The sequence below is a fragment of the Protobothrops mucrosquamatus genome, unplaced genomic scaffold (assembly GCF_001527695.2).
Source record: "Protobothrops mucrosquamatus isolate PMUCROS unplaced genomic scaffold, P.Mucros_1.0 scaffold_177, whole genome shotgun sequence".
Lineage (NCBI taxonomy): Eukaryota > Metazoa > Chordata > Lepidosauria > Squamata > Viperidae > Protobothrops > Protobothrops mucrosquamatus.
In genome coordinates, this window is record NW_015386253.1 from 2,902,656 (window position 1) to 2,919,435 (window position 16,780).

The window sequence follows — 16,780 nt, forward strand, 5'->3', positions numbered from 1 at the left end:
AGTTCTCACCTACATCGTCCATATAGGACGACTCGGGAACTCAACTCCTACCCCGGGCAGCTCACCTATCCCCTTATGCCCAGGGGAAAGGTATCAGGCCGTTTGACAGCTGGTACTGGCTGTCAAAACGGCTTTTACGCGAAACAGGCGGGAGGCAGCAAACAGCTGCGACCGACGAAGTCGCCTGCCACCGGAAGTCGACCGGAACTCTCTTATCATAGATGCTATTTAAAGTGGAAATTTTGTGCTAGTAATTGATGCCCACATATTTTTTTTTGTACTGTAACAAGTTCCTGGTGCTTGAAAATGTTTAAAGCCAAGTTTGGAAATTCAGCTGTCTTATTAAATTTTTGCTCCACAAGAAGTAGAACTCGACTATCAAAAGTGAGCAAAGTCAGACATCCTTTGGTGTCTACTTTGGCAGGAAGTGGAATTCTCTTTGCCAACATTTTCATGTTTTCATGCATTTTGCAGGTGAATATGGCAAAATCCACTTAGACTGACTTTTGAACAGGTTCTGGTGTGCTTGGTTTAATTTTTGGGTTAGTTTCTTGTTGCTAAGCGGTTCAGGAATCTATCTGCTTCATGTTTGTTCAAGTCCAGTTTTCTAATCTTTCACCTAAATATTTGCACTTACTGACATACTGTCAGGCAAAATTTAGGAAAAAAATAGTTATGCAGAAGAGGAAAATGAAGCATCTCCAGAAAATCTGGAGTCAACCCAGGAAATAATATATGTTTTTCCAAAGGAGCTTCTGTTATGGTTTCTCCAGTCACAATCTATGCCATATTTTATTTGGATGGGACTCTGAATCACACATTATTAACTCCTCTGATAACTTTCAACATCTGCTACACTTTTTATTTATTACTGTTTACATATTTTAAACTAAGACAACTGCTCTTGGAATTTGGCAACTAGACTAAGGAAGAGTAAGCTGCAAATGCTCTTATGATCAGGGCCCCCCGCTCTTCACTGAATTTATCTGGGTTGAGGAAGTATGGAAGCATCAGACTGAAGAAACAAAATGGGATTTCTCTCAGTGATGATAGATAAAATCATAACAAAACCTTTATTTACAAAATGCAGTTTAAAAAATAAAATACACAGAAAATAATGACAGTTAGAACAATTAATCATGACAGTTAATTAATCAATCAACCTGCCTCCAGAAGTTGTAAATGCTCCAACACTGGAAGTTTTTAAGAAGAGACTGTATAGTCATTTGTCTGAAATGGTATAGGGTTTCCTGCCTGAGCAGGGGGTTGGACTGGAAGACCTCCAAGGTCCCTTCCAACTTTATTATTATTATTATTATTATTATTATTATTATTATTATTATTATTATTATTATTATTATTATTATTATTATTATTATTATTATTATTATTATTATTATNGACCTCCAATATCCCTTCCAACTTTATTATTATTATTATTATTATTATTATTATTATTATTATTATTATTATTATTATTATTATTATTATTATTATTATTATTATTATTATTATTATCATTATCATTATCATTATCATTATCATTATCATTATCATTATTGTTGTTCGTAAATAAGTTTTAAAAAGGTAACATCCATGCATCCAACAAATAATGTAATTGTTAAGTTATACTATCAAACAAAAAACCTTAAATAATCATAAATTAGAAATCCTAAAAAATAATGTTATATTGGTATACATTGCCTAGATTATACATTAAAGTATTTATTCTTGGAAAATACAATAAAATCTATGTCAAAGGGAAACATAGTGTATCAGTTTTTGATTTGTAGAGAAGGAACCTTTTCAAGTAATGATAAATTACACATTTCTTGAAACTTGTTTTTGAAACCTGGAATAGTAATATTTTCCTTGATACCTAGAAAAGTAGTACCTTTCCAATCTGTCAATACCTTGACTGTTCCCCATTATAAACAAGTTCCTTTAAAACAATCAAAACAATCTATGGTTTCATAAAATGTAATTCAAAATACCATTAACATCTTTCACGTGAAAACACTTATCCATACATCTACCTATATAAGTTACAATATTGTTCCAAAATAAAACCAAAGTTGGGTATAAGTTAATGGACCTTATATGAGTTACATTATATGAGTTAATGTACTCAAGTCTGAAGAAAACTTAATATTTTTAATAGTTGAATTCATTGATACACCATTATCAGATGTTTTAGGTCTATATTATGTAAGTGGTGGCCAGGTGGTGTAGCAGTTGAGACATCAGGCTTGAAACCAGGAGATTGTGAATTCTAGTCACCTTTAGGCACAAAGCCAGCTGCATGACCTGGGACAGTAACTTACTCTCAACTCTAAAAATAGGCAATGTCCAACCACTTCTTAAAAATCTTGCCAAAAAAACTGCAGAACTCAACAACTCAGATTCTCTGAGAATTGTACATGATTGAATGGAAGAAAAAATTGTGTAAGTAATAAATGTCAGTAATTTGAATTTCAAAGATATTTTAAATTTCCAATATAATTTCAAAGTCAGACTGGTTTAAACAACACCAGCAAAAAATGACAGTGTCTCAGGCATCCTTAAGGTGATTAAGGTATTTTGTCCATATTGAGCAATCAAAGTGTGCTTGATTATATTGCTGCTATTTTGAATTAGGCAAAGAAAAATTATCTGAGGTTTTTGAAATCCTTAAATTTTCATTAGGAAGTAATTAGCTTAAAATAACTACTACAGACTTTGCTCATATTTTCTAGTACAATGTCATACCATCTGTTTTAAAAGTAGATTTCTTCCATAAAGTATTGGAATAATGAAACTTAGCATCAAAATCCAAACAGCTTTCCAATAGGTCCCAAATACTTCTATGATTCCAGAGTTACTTCTGCACGACTTAGAAAGAAGTGATTGCAATTTCTTCCTCTCCAAATAATAATATATTTCTGAAGGAGATGGAAATAAAGTACATCTCTCCCTCCTTAATCATGTCTCTTGTCTACTAGGCAACTAGTTCAGGGCTTTTCAACCAGTGGTACGGGTACCACCTGTGGTACATTGGCACCTGGCAGGTGGTACGCAACCATCCTAGAAAAGTGGTAGCGGGGGAGGGGAATGAGCTGAACCGGTGGCAGCACCGCACAAGCCTGAGCGAGAGATGGCTGCAGCTGCAGGGCTGTCAGGGCTCAGCGGAAGCACCAGGATCAGCGCCAGGCTCCAGCTGGAGCTCGGCACTGATCCTGGCACTTCTGAGCCCAGAGGAAGCGCTGATCAGCTGGAATGTTGCAGCATCTCTAGGGTCTTGTGATTTACATTTAGATGCTTGGCAACTGATTCATATTTATGATGGTCACAGTGTCCCAGGGTCTTGTGAAGTGACCAAAACCTGCTGCAACCACCCAGCAGACGGGAGGAATAAAAACCAAACACCCCCCCTACCCCCCACGCTGCCAATCCTCAACAGAAATGCTCACAACAATGAAAACCTTGGACAGGAGGAAGAGCACCGCCGGGTGGGCAGGCAGGTGTCTTTCTTGGCTGTGCCTTGGGGGGCACTTTTTTCAGTGCCCCTGTAACTTCGAACAGTCACTAAGCGAACTGCTGTAAGTTGAGGATTACCTGTACTTTATCACTTTTTTCCTTTTTTTTTTTTTTTGGTCATCAAGTTTTTGACACCTTGCTAGGCGACTGGTGGTACTCGGATACTGCCATATCCTAAAAGTGGTACAATGGGTGAAAAGGTTGAAAAACCCTGAACTAGTTTATTCCTATTTCTGAGCATACTATATGACAGAGTTCCCCAACCTTTCTGGCTTTGCCAGAAGGGAGTGGGGATGGTTCTGTGCTAGCATGTGCATGCGTGTGCCCGTTGCTCAGGCAAGTGGGGATACACGCATGTGCTCACCCGTCACTTCTGCGACCCAGTTCCGAATGGCTCAAGAACCGGTAGTGGGTCACGGCCTGGGGGTTGGGAACCCCTGTTATATAGTATATATTCGGTTTGTTTTTATGTCTCTCTCAGGATTTCTACCTACATACAAATTACAGCAAATTCAGGTAGTCCTCGACTTACAGCCATTTGTTGTGACCATTCAAATTCACTATAGTACTGAAAAAAGTGACTGATTACTGTTTTTCACACTTGTAGTGTGATCAGAGCTCAGATGCTTGGCAACTGGCATGCATTTATGATAGTTGAAGTATCCCAGGGTCATGTGATCACCTTTTGCAATCTTCTGATAAGCAAAGTCAAAGGGGAAGCCATATTCACTTAACAACTGTGTTACTAATTTACAACCGCAATGATTCAGTTAACAATTATAGCAAGAAAGGTTGTAAAGTAGGGCAAAATTCACTTAATAATTGTCTTGCTTAGCACCAGAAATTTTGGGTTTAATTATAGGTGTAAGTCAAAGTAAAAAGGAATCCCATTTGTATATAGAGCAGTGGTTCTCAACCTTTTTAATGCCGCGACCCCAACCGGTCGTAAGTCGAGGATTAAACCGGTCGTAAGTCAAGGACTACCCAACCGGTCGTAAGTCGAGGACTTTCCCTGCCCGGAAGTGCCGCACATGCGTGGTTCCGCCCCCTGCGCCGGCCGAGGCGTAGCTGGCAAGCGGCAGAGACGGAGCAGGCCGACCACCAGCTGGCCCAGCCCAAGGGAGGTAAGGCACCCGCCGGAAAAGGGGAAAAAATGGTGGACAAAAAAATGGTGGACAGCCTTGCTTGGCGACCCCCATGAAATGGTCGATCAACCCCAAATGGGGTCCCGACCCACAGGTTGAGAACCACTGATATAGAGAATGCAGTTTGCATAATCTTATAGACAGATTGATAAAAATATTTTTTGTCTTATTCAACTTGTTTTGATTTACTGTTTTAAATGTATTTTGGTCAGTATTATATCAGAATTAATATATACATAATTTATATGTGAGCAAAATAAATGATAGATGCCAATAAATCCTACAAATTGAATCTAAATCTGGTTTAATTTACAGTAAGGTTATCTTGAATAATTCATTCTGTAAGTCTATGCCAGTTTAAGTTCGGAAGTTACAATATTTTCTGGCTTTTTTCTTCCCACATAAATTTATAACTAGTAATTTTGTTAATAAGCGTTGTACAGTATTCCAAATTTTCCTTTCCTATATTTTTAATGGCAAAAAAGCCACCTCCTTGTTTCTGCTAATAGTAATTGTTGTATAAATAAAACACTGGTTTTGGAACTTTGTGAAGATCTTACAGTCACTGAAAAACTTTTGAAAATTACAAATGAGTCTGTTTTCTAATATTGGATACTGGCCTGAAATTGCCGTCTCATGCTATTTCGGTCCAATAACATGTTTTATGCACCCTGCAGTGTCAAGTGAGGATGAACATTAACAAGCCAGTTACTTTTAACACAGTTCCCTAGTAACCTTGTAATCAATTTTTTCTGTGTTATTATCCATCTAGCCAAATCCTGGTTCTAAATAGATCACTTAAGTGTAGGTAGAGTAAACTTTTTGAGACCTTCTGGTTACAGAATTCTGCAATTAACCTATAGTCCTTCCCTGTCCTTCCCAGTTCACATTCCTGTAAACTATATAATAATATAAATTGTATCATCTAGTCCAGTGGTGGCAAACCAGTCCTAAGCCTTCAGCTGGGTTTTATAAAACCTTTTCGCTTTAGGCCTCCACCGCCGTGTACAAAAAAAAAAAGATTCAATCAATCAATTTCAACTTCTCGCAGGGAAAAAAAGATCTTTTAAAGTTGCAATTGATTGAACTTTTTAGTCCCACCCAGTCTGCTGTTACCACCGCAGCCACGCTCACCCAATGGGCCACACCCACCTAATCGGCCACACCTACCCGGCACCCAACGATGCATAAGTGGGTTTTGGGTTGCAGTTTGGGCATTCGGTCTCTAAAAGGTTTGCCATCACTGATCTAGTCATATTACCACAGTTTTTTAAAACAAACACAATGCAGAATTAAATGACTGTTAAATGACTTTGGTCGTCACACACGATAACGGCAGCCTTCCAAAGTGAAGGATTTATTCAGAACTTTCATCCTCCACTAGTTGTCTGAGTACAGCATCTATTCAAAGGACATTTCAGTGGGTTCTATTTTTATTAGCCACTTGTACTTTTAAATATTGAACTGAGAGTAACAAGCAGATTTCTAGACATGTTTCATTTTGTAATCATTTGGTAGTGATTTTTTTTACCACAAAAGATATTTTGTTATAAATTTTGCATAGCATCCAGTATGTCTGCATTTCCATAATATCACTGAAGATATTTTATATTCTTTTTCCTGCAAAGAGAAGTAGAATGAAAGAATACCCTGAGCATATAAATCACCCTTCTGCTTGCATTTAAAGAGTAGGAAAAATCTAGTAATTATTTTATTATACAGTCACATTTCATGGATAGAGTTATAATTTTATGCATTCTCACTCCAGAATTAATTCTAAAGCCATGGAATATGTAAAAGAGAAGATAAAAGTGATTTTTGTTTTAAAACCCTTCATGACTCACAGCCGAGATATTTGAGGAAACTGTCTACTTCTAGTGATGTCTGCCTATTCAATAAAACCAAGTAGGACAGGCTCATTAGATCACCTATGGTCCAAAGAACTAAATCTTCTCAATTGCAACCCTCCTTCTTTGGATTAATTAGATGATGGATTAAGTAGATGATGCAGAACCCACTTATTTAAGGATTAGAAGAGTAATTAAAGCTTGGGTTTTTTTTAAAGAAAGCTCCTAGGGAAAATCTGATGTAAGCCTGATGCACCCATCCTGAATTGTGTTTGGATGACTATTGTTCCTAGATAGCTATAATCATTTTGGTAATTTTTTGCTAACATTTTTGTTATGTTATTTATGTTCTTGTGTTATATGGTTTTCACTCTGTTGATATTATTGCTGTAGGAAAGAGTCCTACTCTTTCAAAGTCATGCTGAATGGCAGTGGCATATAAGATTAAATAAATTAAATATAAAATAAGCATAATAAAATAAATGTCAAAGCTTTAGGTTCATTATTAATGATTCCAGTAAGCAATTTCATCTTACTTCATATAAGTATTGCCTTTTTGCAATGCTTCAAGAATTGGCTTCATAATATAAAAGCATTAATTTTTATTTATACTGGCTTTGGATGGTACAGCTTTTACAGCCATGTGTTACAACTGGCAAAAACATGGCCCTGAAAATAAATATTTTTTGTTGTGAGTGTAACTCTCTTCATTCTAATATTTTATCATAGGGGTTTCATAATCTTTCTCTGAAGTAGCAGATATCTATCTCATGCTTATGCTTATCATATCTGTGAAGTTTGAGCCAAGAAAGATAAAATCTATTGCTACTACAACTTTTTTAAAATTTCAATTTATTTATTTATTTGTATTCTGCCTTAGAGCAGTCTAGTGGCCTAGTGGTGAAGGCGTTCGCCTCCCATTTGGAAAGTTGAGATGTCAATCCTAGGTAACGACAGATGTTTCTCTCCTAGAATAACAAAAAATTAAATATATGCTATGAACTCTGCATGGCATCAGGAAGGGCACCCGGCCAGTAAACATTCAGCTCCATCTAGTCGCTCTAACTTTACCCCAAATTAAAGAATTACAAGGGCTTAAAAAGGGGAAAAAAGTAACATGCCTTTATTATTTTTACAAGTAACTCAAACACACCCAATACACTTTCCTCCTCCTATTTTCTCTACAAAAACCATCCTTTGAGGTGAGTGGGGCTGAGAGAGACTGATTGGCCCAAAGTCACCCTAGCTTTCATGGCTGGGGTGGGACTTGAACTAATGGTCTCCTGCTTTCTAGCCTGGTGGCTTAATAACTAGATCAAACTGGCTCTCCGACTTCTTCTGTGATTGCATTGGGCTGGCATTATCTGTTATTAACATCTTTCTTTTTCTTTTTTTCTTTTTTAAAATATTGAACAGCAGGCTTTTGATTCCCTCCTTTAACTTCAGCAAGAGATACCTTAGGCTTTCTTAATTCCAACCAACCATCTTTTATTTTTGTTGTGTCTCCAAGCGATTTAAATTCTAATTTTTATTTCTTCTGGCCCAGGATTGTTCATGATATATATTGCTTATATATATGATTAGTTGGGTGGCAAGAGACAATCTTGGCAACTCTTTTCTCATTTTTGATATATTTAATTACTCCATTTTCCATTCTAATTCTTGCTTTTTGGTTATCATACAATGAGATGAAGTGGTCTTATGCCCTGATGCCAATAACTTTAACTGGTTAAAAGCCTGGATACTTTTTTCTAGTGCCAAAAATATAGTTAAATGGGTTACGGCTGAGCCTCTCTGTGGGAGTGCCTAACACAAAGAGGCGTGCCAACACCAAAAAGTCTTTCTCACTTTGTGCCAGGTATTTTCGTTATCGATCACCATCAGCCAGAGCTTTAAGATATAATATGTTAGGCTGAGATCTCAGTTCTCTGCTAAAAGCATAATGTGTTTGTATATTATCTGTATGTATTTAGACAGTGATGACGAAACAGTACATTTAAACTGTAAAAATCTTGGATGTGCATCTGTATCATTTTTGAGATACTGATTTTCAACTGCATTTTTATTTCATGCTAACAACTGTGAACAGAACACAGGTATGTCATAGCTTATTATTTGTCTAACAAACAAACAAAAAAGATTTGGCAATACCAAATATCAAATAATGGAAATAGCTCAAAATCTCAGATGTTTGTATATTGTATTTCATACTGATGACCTGTTTTGGGTGTACCCTTTTACATGAAGCAAGAACTTCAGGTATGAATAGCTAAAGTTAAAGCTTTCCTTCAGCTGGTAAAGGGAGTGGTATGTGTATATTCTGCTCTTGTTGGCTTTGTGTGTTTTTAAATATTAGATTGTTGATTAACTACCAAGTTGTGTCTTGGTAAGCTGATCATGCTCCGTCCTAAACTATTTTCCATTAAAGGAACCACACTCACTTAAGTTTTGCACGGGGAGAAACATAGGGGAAGTGAAAAGAAGGAGCAATGGATATGGGTTATAAAACAATAAATAAACAATAAATATCTTGGTTGCAGATTGGCATTAAATAATATTATTCTTATTCAGAATCTAAATTTCATTCTAAATATTACCATGGGGTTAGTTATGTGGTAAACAGAATGGAGAGTTATTTTCTATTTGTTGCAGCTGTAACTGTGCACGCACCCAGTTTGCACAGATAAGATAAATTGGAGGCCCATATTATATTGAAACAAAGTGTCATGAAAACAGAGTGAGGATAAAGCTCATTTGGATCCATCTCTTTTACATGTACTTGGCATAATTTTTCAGATCATCTTTTTCCCATGACATAAACTATTCATATGAGTTGTTACTTTATTTCTACATTTGGTATGCATTATTCATTTTTTAACACTTGATTTTATATTTTTTGTTATCCTCTAGGCCGAAAATTGAGAGGAAAGGCCTTTTATTTTGTTAACGGGAAGGTGTTTTGTGAAGAAGACTTTCTGGTAAGTATGCTGCAGTCTTTTCCATGATGCTGACCGTGGTCAAAAAAAATATTTTTGTCAGAGGTGAAAGGATCCTTATTCAACATAAAATGGCAGCACAAATGTTGCTTATGAACTAAGTTGTATATATTTCAACAGTTACAGTAACATTATGGACTGGATATATTTCATTGGCAGCTCTGTGTGCTTTTGATTTATTTTAAAAGTAATGTAAAGAGTTAAACAAATCACTTCTCATCAACTTCCTCTGATTAAGAGTCTCTCTAAAAATGAGATTAAATGAAGCAATCAGTAATGATGACATCTTTCGTAAATGTAGTATTGTGACATTTATTGATGATTACAGAAACACCAAATGTGGCATGTATTTTCTTGTCTCAGTTCTACTTCTGTTGTTACCAATGGCACTATGTGCTATGATGCAAACTGTGTGATTTACATAGGGGTGTCTGATATCAAGATGCAAATATGGAAGGGTGGGGTTTGCGTTGTGATATCTTCAAGGATGTTTTTTCATTTTTTTATCACTGGGTTTTATACCAGAGGCCTGTATGTCTACTAAAATGTTTGGGTTTTATGTATATTTGCTGATGTGTTTCTATTTAACAACTCAGGTGACTCAGCATTATTTACCCCAAATGCTTGGAAAAGAGATCAATAATGTTTCCATCTTGCTGAAATTTTAACTGGAGATTTTATTTTCTTAGTTGCCACACTATATTAGCATTTAGGAAGCTTTTAAAAGCAAATAAATGAGAACGGCTTTTAAGACTCCTGGTGCCAGAGAGATCATTTGTTGGTGTGATAAACAATTCTGATTTTTTTTTCTTTTTGAACTGCAGTATTCAGGCTTTCAACAGTCAGCTGATCGATGCTATATATGTGGTCATTTGATCATGGATATGGTAAGGGACATTTTATATATGGAAAAACCAGTGGGAGAAAGAAGAACAGTGTAGAACAGGGGTAGTCAACCTTGGCTCTTTTATGACTCGTGGACTTCAACTCCCAGAATTCCTGAGCCAGCATGGCTGGCTCAGGAATTCTGGGAGTTGAAGTCCACGAGTCATAAAAGAGCCAAGGTTGACTACCCTTGGTGTAGAATAATGCACTAACAGTTCAGTGTTGCAATTTAGCTTACAAGATATATTTCTTTCAAGAAGTAAAGCAAACAGGAAAACATTCTAAATATATTTATGTAAGCAACTAAGAGAAAATGCAATAAACCAGTAAGTTTCAATTTACAACCAGTTGCTTAACAACTGCTTCTGACCTAAATAAAACATCATACTGACCCCACCCTGAAATCACATGATTGTGATCTGGTTGCTGGGCAACCAGTTCATACTTACAACAGATTTTCAAGCAGCTGGCAAACAGAATGACCATTTCCATTCTTTCATTTTCCATTTTCTCCAGAAAGTCAATGGGGAAGGCAGAAAAAAAAAATGCAAGCTGCTGCGGCCTGCCAAAGAGACTCCCTCTTGTCTCAGAGGGTTTGGCTGAAAGAGCTGCCTGCTGAGGGGATTTGAACTCCTTCAACGGAATGGAGAAATGGAGCTCAGATCCTAAAGATCTGAGGTCTGTTCCTGTATGCACCAAACATACTTCCTTCAATGCCTGGATAAAAATTAACATGGACTTGTGGGATGGAGAAATATCTGATATTTTCAGTATCTGAGCTGTTATTCCATCCTGCCAAAGCCATACCCTTCTGCCAGCTCCTAGAGATGAGAGGAAACTGAATGGAAAGACAGTGAGCTGAGATAAGGAGCATGGGATGGCTCAGGTGGCTGGGGAAGGCCACGTGTGAGTGTCCCATCGGTTGGGCTGAAAAATTCTGCTTGGATTTGGACAGGAGGGATTTTCAGCACCTGAGTAGAGCCTCCCAGGTCTCCCCAACTCCTCCTGAGGCACCCTGCTCTCTTTAATCTGGGACTCTGGTAATGTGCACAATCATATTAGCAGACGGATGACCGCAACCAGAGGTGCCAGGATTGTGATCATTGAGCAAAGCAGTCATATGGGCTGAGAGAGTCACTGCCTTACAATCACCTAGCCACTCCAATCCTTAGCAGTATTACTAGAATTAGTATCTTGTTTGAAAACTCCTAGTCAATATAACAGAATTTTTTGTTATTTACTCAATTATATCAGGAAAAGGTACAGACAAGAAAAAGTTGTTTTAAAGAAAAAAAAAAGGGGGGGGGGCTTGATTGTCTCTGAGCTTGAGTTTAAAATAGTTCTTGAATCTAAAATAAATTAAACAAATTAAAGTAGCTAGTACATTAATTTTGGGAACCTTTTTAACTCAAGCAAAACGTTCCTTCCAAAACGAATAAGTATGATCCAACATACTGGTTTCTTGTCAAATTTAGATGTTTGTTTCTTCATGGATTCTAATCCTCACAAGTAGCATCCAATAAAGCAACATGAATGCAAAAAAGTATTGACCTTTAAAGATATTGCATCATTTTGTATTTTTTTTCTTGGCATTCATTGATAGTATGGTTATAGTTATCTTAAAAACTGATTTGAATGGTTGATTTGAAATTATTCTTAGAAGTTATCCAGTGTGTCATAAATTAAGGTGCAGTAACATAAAGAGCTATGTAAGATTCACAATTGGTTTATATGTTAACTCCAATATGGAGGTTTCTTTCTGTTTGCTGTGGTATGGTATACTAAGAATATTACCATATGATAAAACTCCAACAGAGAGTTTTCACCAACATATATCCCAATTGATTACCAAACACTAGACAATATTGCACAGTTTTATTATGTGACCTGTTATTCACATATGAATACAATCCTGATTAACATTTATTCAATTATTTGCATTTTTAGAAATGCATTTTAAAATTCTACATGCTTTTTTTTTTAAAGGAGTAAATTTTTAATCTCTTATTGTAGATTTTGCAAGCTTTGGGGAAGTCATACCATCCAGGCTGTTTCCGTTGTATGATTTGTAATGAATGTCTTGATGGAGTGCCATTCACAGTAGACAGTGAGAACAAAATCTACTGTGTCCGAGATTACCACAAGTAAGGAAAAAATTAAATTTGAAAAGTTGCAATCTATATAATTTGTATCCAAGTAACTGATAAAGATTTAGAGTACTATTGGTGTTTGATGAAAATGAGTGCATGGGGAAATTTGTCAAAATACCACGGACGTACATTTTCATCATGTTCTTTCTCTAGAAATAAGTATCATTACTATCTTTTCACTACTACAAGTTCACTAGAAAGTGAACAAGGCCCCGTTTTTATCACATTTAAATGACATGTTATTACATATAATTATTTTCTTTTCATAGTTGAAATTCAATGTTAGAAGCAGATCTAATTAAAAATAGCCAATAGAATTATCAAGCATTTTTATTATTTATTAAGTATCTTTGACATATATTGGATCTCTGCCCTAAAATTGTTGCATTTTAAAACAAGGCAAAGGAAAGACATTAGAACGTGAGGAAATGTCAGAAATAAAAGAGTGTAAAATACAAATATAAGTATTTATTGCAATTTCATACATGGAGAAATTCTATTGAAGTAAAGCAACCAGCATGAATACAAATGGTACGTTATCCTAATATAAGTAAGAGAGGACCAGGGATTGAACAGTAATATATAAGTTGTTTCTAATTTATGGCTATGTTGTAGCACAGTGGTGGCGAACCTATGGCACGGGTGCCAGAGGCAGCACTCAGAGCCCTCTCTTTGGGCACACACGCCGTCGCCCCAATCCTAGGCCTTCAGCTGGGTTTTATAAAACCTTTTCGCTTTAGGCCTCTGCTGCCGTGTACCAAAAAAAAAGGTTCAATCAATCAGTCAATTTCAACTTCTTGCAGAAAAAGATCTTGCAAAGTTAGGATTGAACTTTTTAGTCCCACCCAGTCTGCCGTTACCATCGCAGCCACGCCCACCCAATGGGCCACACCCAGCCAATGGGCCACACCCACCCAGCACCTGACGATGCATAAGTGGGTTTTCGGTTGCAGTTTGGGCATTCGGTCTCTAAAAGGTTCGCCGTCACTGTTGTAGCAGATGTTCTGATGAATTCAAAGAACATTGGTTGGTGGGACCTAGAAGACAATTCCCTCCCCCCCCCCCATAGCTCCCAGGCTTGGGAACATTTTATCTCTGTAGATCAGGTTGTCTCCTAACCCTGTTGGCATTTCGTAAGGCTCTAAAAGTCAGATTCTGTCCCAGGGCCTGGAACTCCTGAGAGTTTGCAGGGACCTGCTTCTTGATTATGCCAGTGCTTTCTTTGTGTTGGTGCTGCTTGATTGCTGTGTATTTATAATGTTTATGATTTTTTTATTTTATTTTAACTCTGTTTGATGCCCAGCATCATTTGTTGATATGGGCGGCTATATAAATTGATAAATAAATAAATCTAAAGTACTTTGATGCCTTGAAAACAAAACAAAAAATGAAAACAAATTCAGAGAGACAGTCTTAGGAATGTACAATTAAATAATAGAAAAGTGAAGAATTTTGCCCTATTTATTTCCATTGTTAAGACCGGAGTAATAAAACTGTGGCTCAATAGGCAATGTCAGTCCTCAACATTCTTTAGCCATAGCCAGCATAGCCAATGAGAATTACACTTATTTCCTGATATCTTTAGTAGAACACCCACTTTAGACTCTACATTTGTCTGATTCTCTAGATTTGTAGACTTCTACAATTTCAGCAGAATAAGGTAGAAGAATACTGAAGTATTATTATGATCGATACCATTTAAGTTGCTATTACCTTCTGTTATTTTTGAATGCTCCTCTCAAGTTTTTTAAAAAGTAAAAACAGATTAACACATTTTTTCTTGCAAATGCCTTTATTTTGTGTAGAGGGATATGCAGAAATGGGATCCTTAGTTGTTGTCTGGCATGGAGGAATTGGATCAGGTTGCATTTTAGAAGAAAACTTGAGAATTAATATAGAATGCCATCAAAAACAACATTTAAAAAAATCAACTGAAACAATTTAAAAACTGATAGAATCTTAGATTATCTTTCATTTTTAAAAAATTGTGTTGTTTTTTTTGTGAAGAGTTTTGGCGCCAAAATGTGCAGCTTGTGGCCTTCCTATTTTGCCAACTGAAGTAAGTAATAATATTTCTTTATATTATTTTTGGTTGCAGTGCTTTTAAATAAATCCATCTCTTTTTTATATTGCAATTTCATATGATGATTTCCCCCCCAAGTTTGGAAAGTGCCTCTTACTGTATTCTACCATTTTGATAAATGCAAATATGAAACGCCATTTAAGTCCTTCGGTAGACTTAAAAATTGATGATAACTAAGAATTTGCACATCGTGTTCAGCTTGTATTCATTGTGGTTGTTTATATAGGGTTGTAAAAAATCTGATAATGTTCAACTTTATACGTTCTCGTAAGAGGCAATATCCAGCTGCTTTTATCTTTTAAGAAGCTGGAAAAAGGTTTTATGTGATTTACAGGGGGATAAATGTGGGAAGAATGTTTTCATCTTTTTGAAATTTTGAATTTGAGATTTTTTTTAATTTTCCATGAGATCCTTACACATGATTTATCTTATGGGGCATGGCAAGAGTTTCTTTCCTGTTTAGTTTCTTTTTCTTTTCGTTTGGTTTCAGAGCACCATGCTTGATGTGCTAAACTGTTTGATAATATTAAGATGTATTGTAGTGGTTGAGATATAATAAAAAAACTCTTCTGTATTTGCATAATGCTTTACATAAGATTAATATACCACAAATTTCAACTACAATTATATTTTTTTAAGGCAAAATGAATACATTGTGTGATTTTGTAAAGTGGGATAAATCAGAGTTGGTGCCCTTTGGTTTTATGAATAAGACTCATAAAAGGCTTTTAATGGTATACAAATGATTTCATTAACATGAGTTAATTCCTAAAAGCTCACTCAGCAGCTAATTAACATTTATTACTTGATATAAATGAAAGAGAACTTAGGTAGGTAACCCAAAATGCTTAAGTGCTGTTCATATTAAATGTTATCTCTTATTTAAACAGTATAGTGAAGAATTTGCTATTTGTCTCCTTAGGAGCCACTGACATAACTTTGAAATTTAATTATAGTATTTTGAAAACATATTTGATGTATATAACAATAGCAATAAATATACTAGTTCATGTTTTACTTTTGCCAAAAGAACATTTCATAAGAATTAGAACAATGTGATTTCTCCTTTAAACAAATAAACTTTTACAGGGATCTGATGAGACTATCCGTGTGGTGTCAATGGACAAGGATTATCACATAGAATGTTACCGCTGTGAGGTAAGTACAGTGTTCTTGAATAAACAGTATATTAAACAAAGCTAACGATTTCTAGGAATTGTACATATCCATAGTTGAAAACTCTTATTCTGCAAGTGCTGGAAATCCAGCATTGGAAAGTGGAGATTTTAAATAGTGCACTCAGTGTCATTTTTGCTCATTAGCAAACCTTGTTTAATGCATATAATTGTTTCAGTGCATAGATTGGAAATACATAATTTGAAAATAGTTTTAAAAACTAGTTTTAAAAACAAAGTCTTGTAGCTCTTCTACTGTATTAGAACTTGGAGTGTGATTTTAACCAAGGCTAACATTTTATGTTTAAATTAAATTATAAATCCCTGAGAGAGATGGACAGCCTAGAAATGATATATATATATATTAGGGATGGACGGACAGACAGACAGACAGACAGATAGATAGATAAATATGCCATCCATGGTAAGCCAATCCATAGTTCATTGGGGGGTGTTTTTAATAAAACTCAGAAGTAAACACCAGTTTTCAGCAAAAAATGTCAAATGGCAGTTACTGCAATCAGCAGTAAATGAAGGCCGATTACCGAGTTTCTGAAATGGGTCATGTGATCAGGAGATGGTGGCTGTGAGACCTTTGGAAATACATACATGCATACATCATACATACATACATACATACATACATACATGCATGCATGCATAACCTTGGGGATCTGTTGTAATTTTGAATAATCATTAAGTAATCACTTGTAAGTCAAGGACTACCTGTAAGCGCTATCTTTTGGCTTAAGGTTTATGGCAAGAAAAGGGGCGTTGTCTTACTTGAACGCCTTTTCTCAGCACGGAGATGGAGGATCCACCCATGGGTAGTAGACTGTATTCCTGCCCAATCAGATTAAGTCAGCCAAAGTTGCCACGCCCGTCCTGGACCCTAGATTCCAGTCTTGACGCGAGCGAAGCCATTGACTGACATAGGACGTACTGGCTCAGAAACTAAACTATCCTAGGTAATAACAGCCCCA

The 16,780-nt window shown here is 36.1% G+C and overlaps 1 protein-coding gene across 1 annotated transcript in view; it reads left to right on the forward strand.

The window, feature by feature from the left end:
• The window catches only part of LIMD1 (LIM domains containing 1), a 30,556-nt gene that overhangs the window by 9,274 nt on the left and 4,502 nt on the right, over positions 1-16,780 (forward strand). Inside the window, exons 3-7 of the mRNA XM_015822957.2 lie at positions 9,419-9,486; positions 10,329-10,391; positions 12,403-12,533; positions 14,547-14,598; positions 15,712-15,780. Of these exons, the coding sequence (XP_015678443.1) occupies positions 9,419-9,486; positions 10,329-10,391; positions 12,403-12,533; positions 14,547-14,598; positions 15,712-15,780 (383 nt within the window). The remainder of the gene's footprint in view (positions 1-9,418; positions 9,487-10,328; positions 10,392-12,402; positions 12,534-14,546; positions 14,599-15,711; positions 15,781-16,780) is intronic.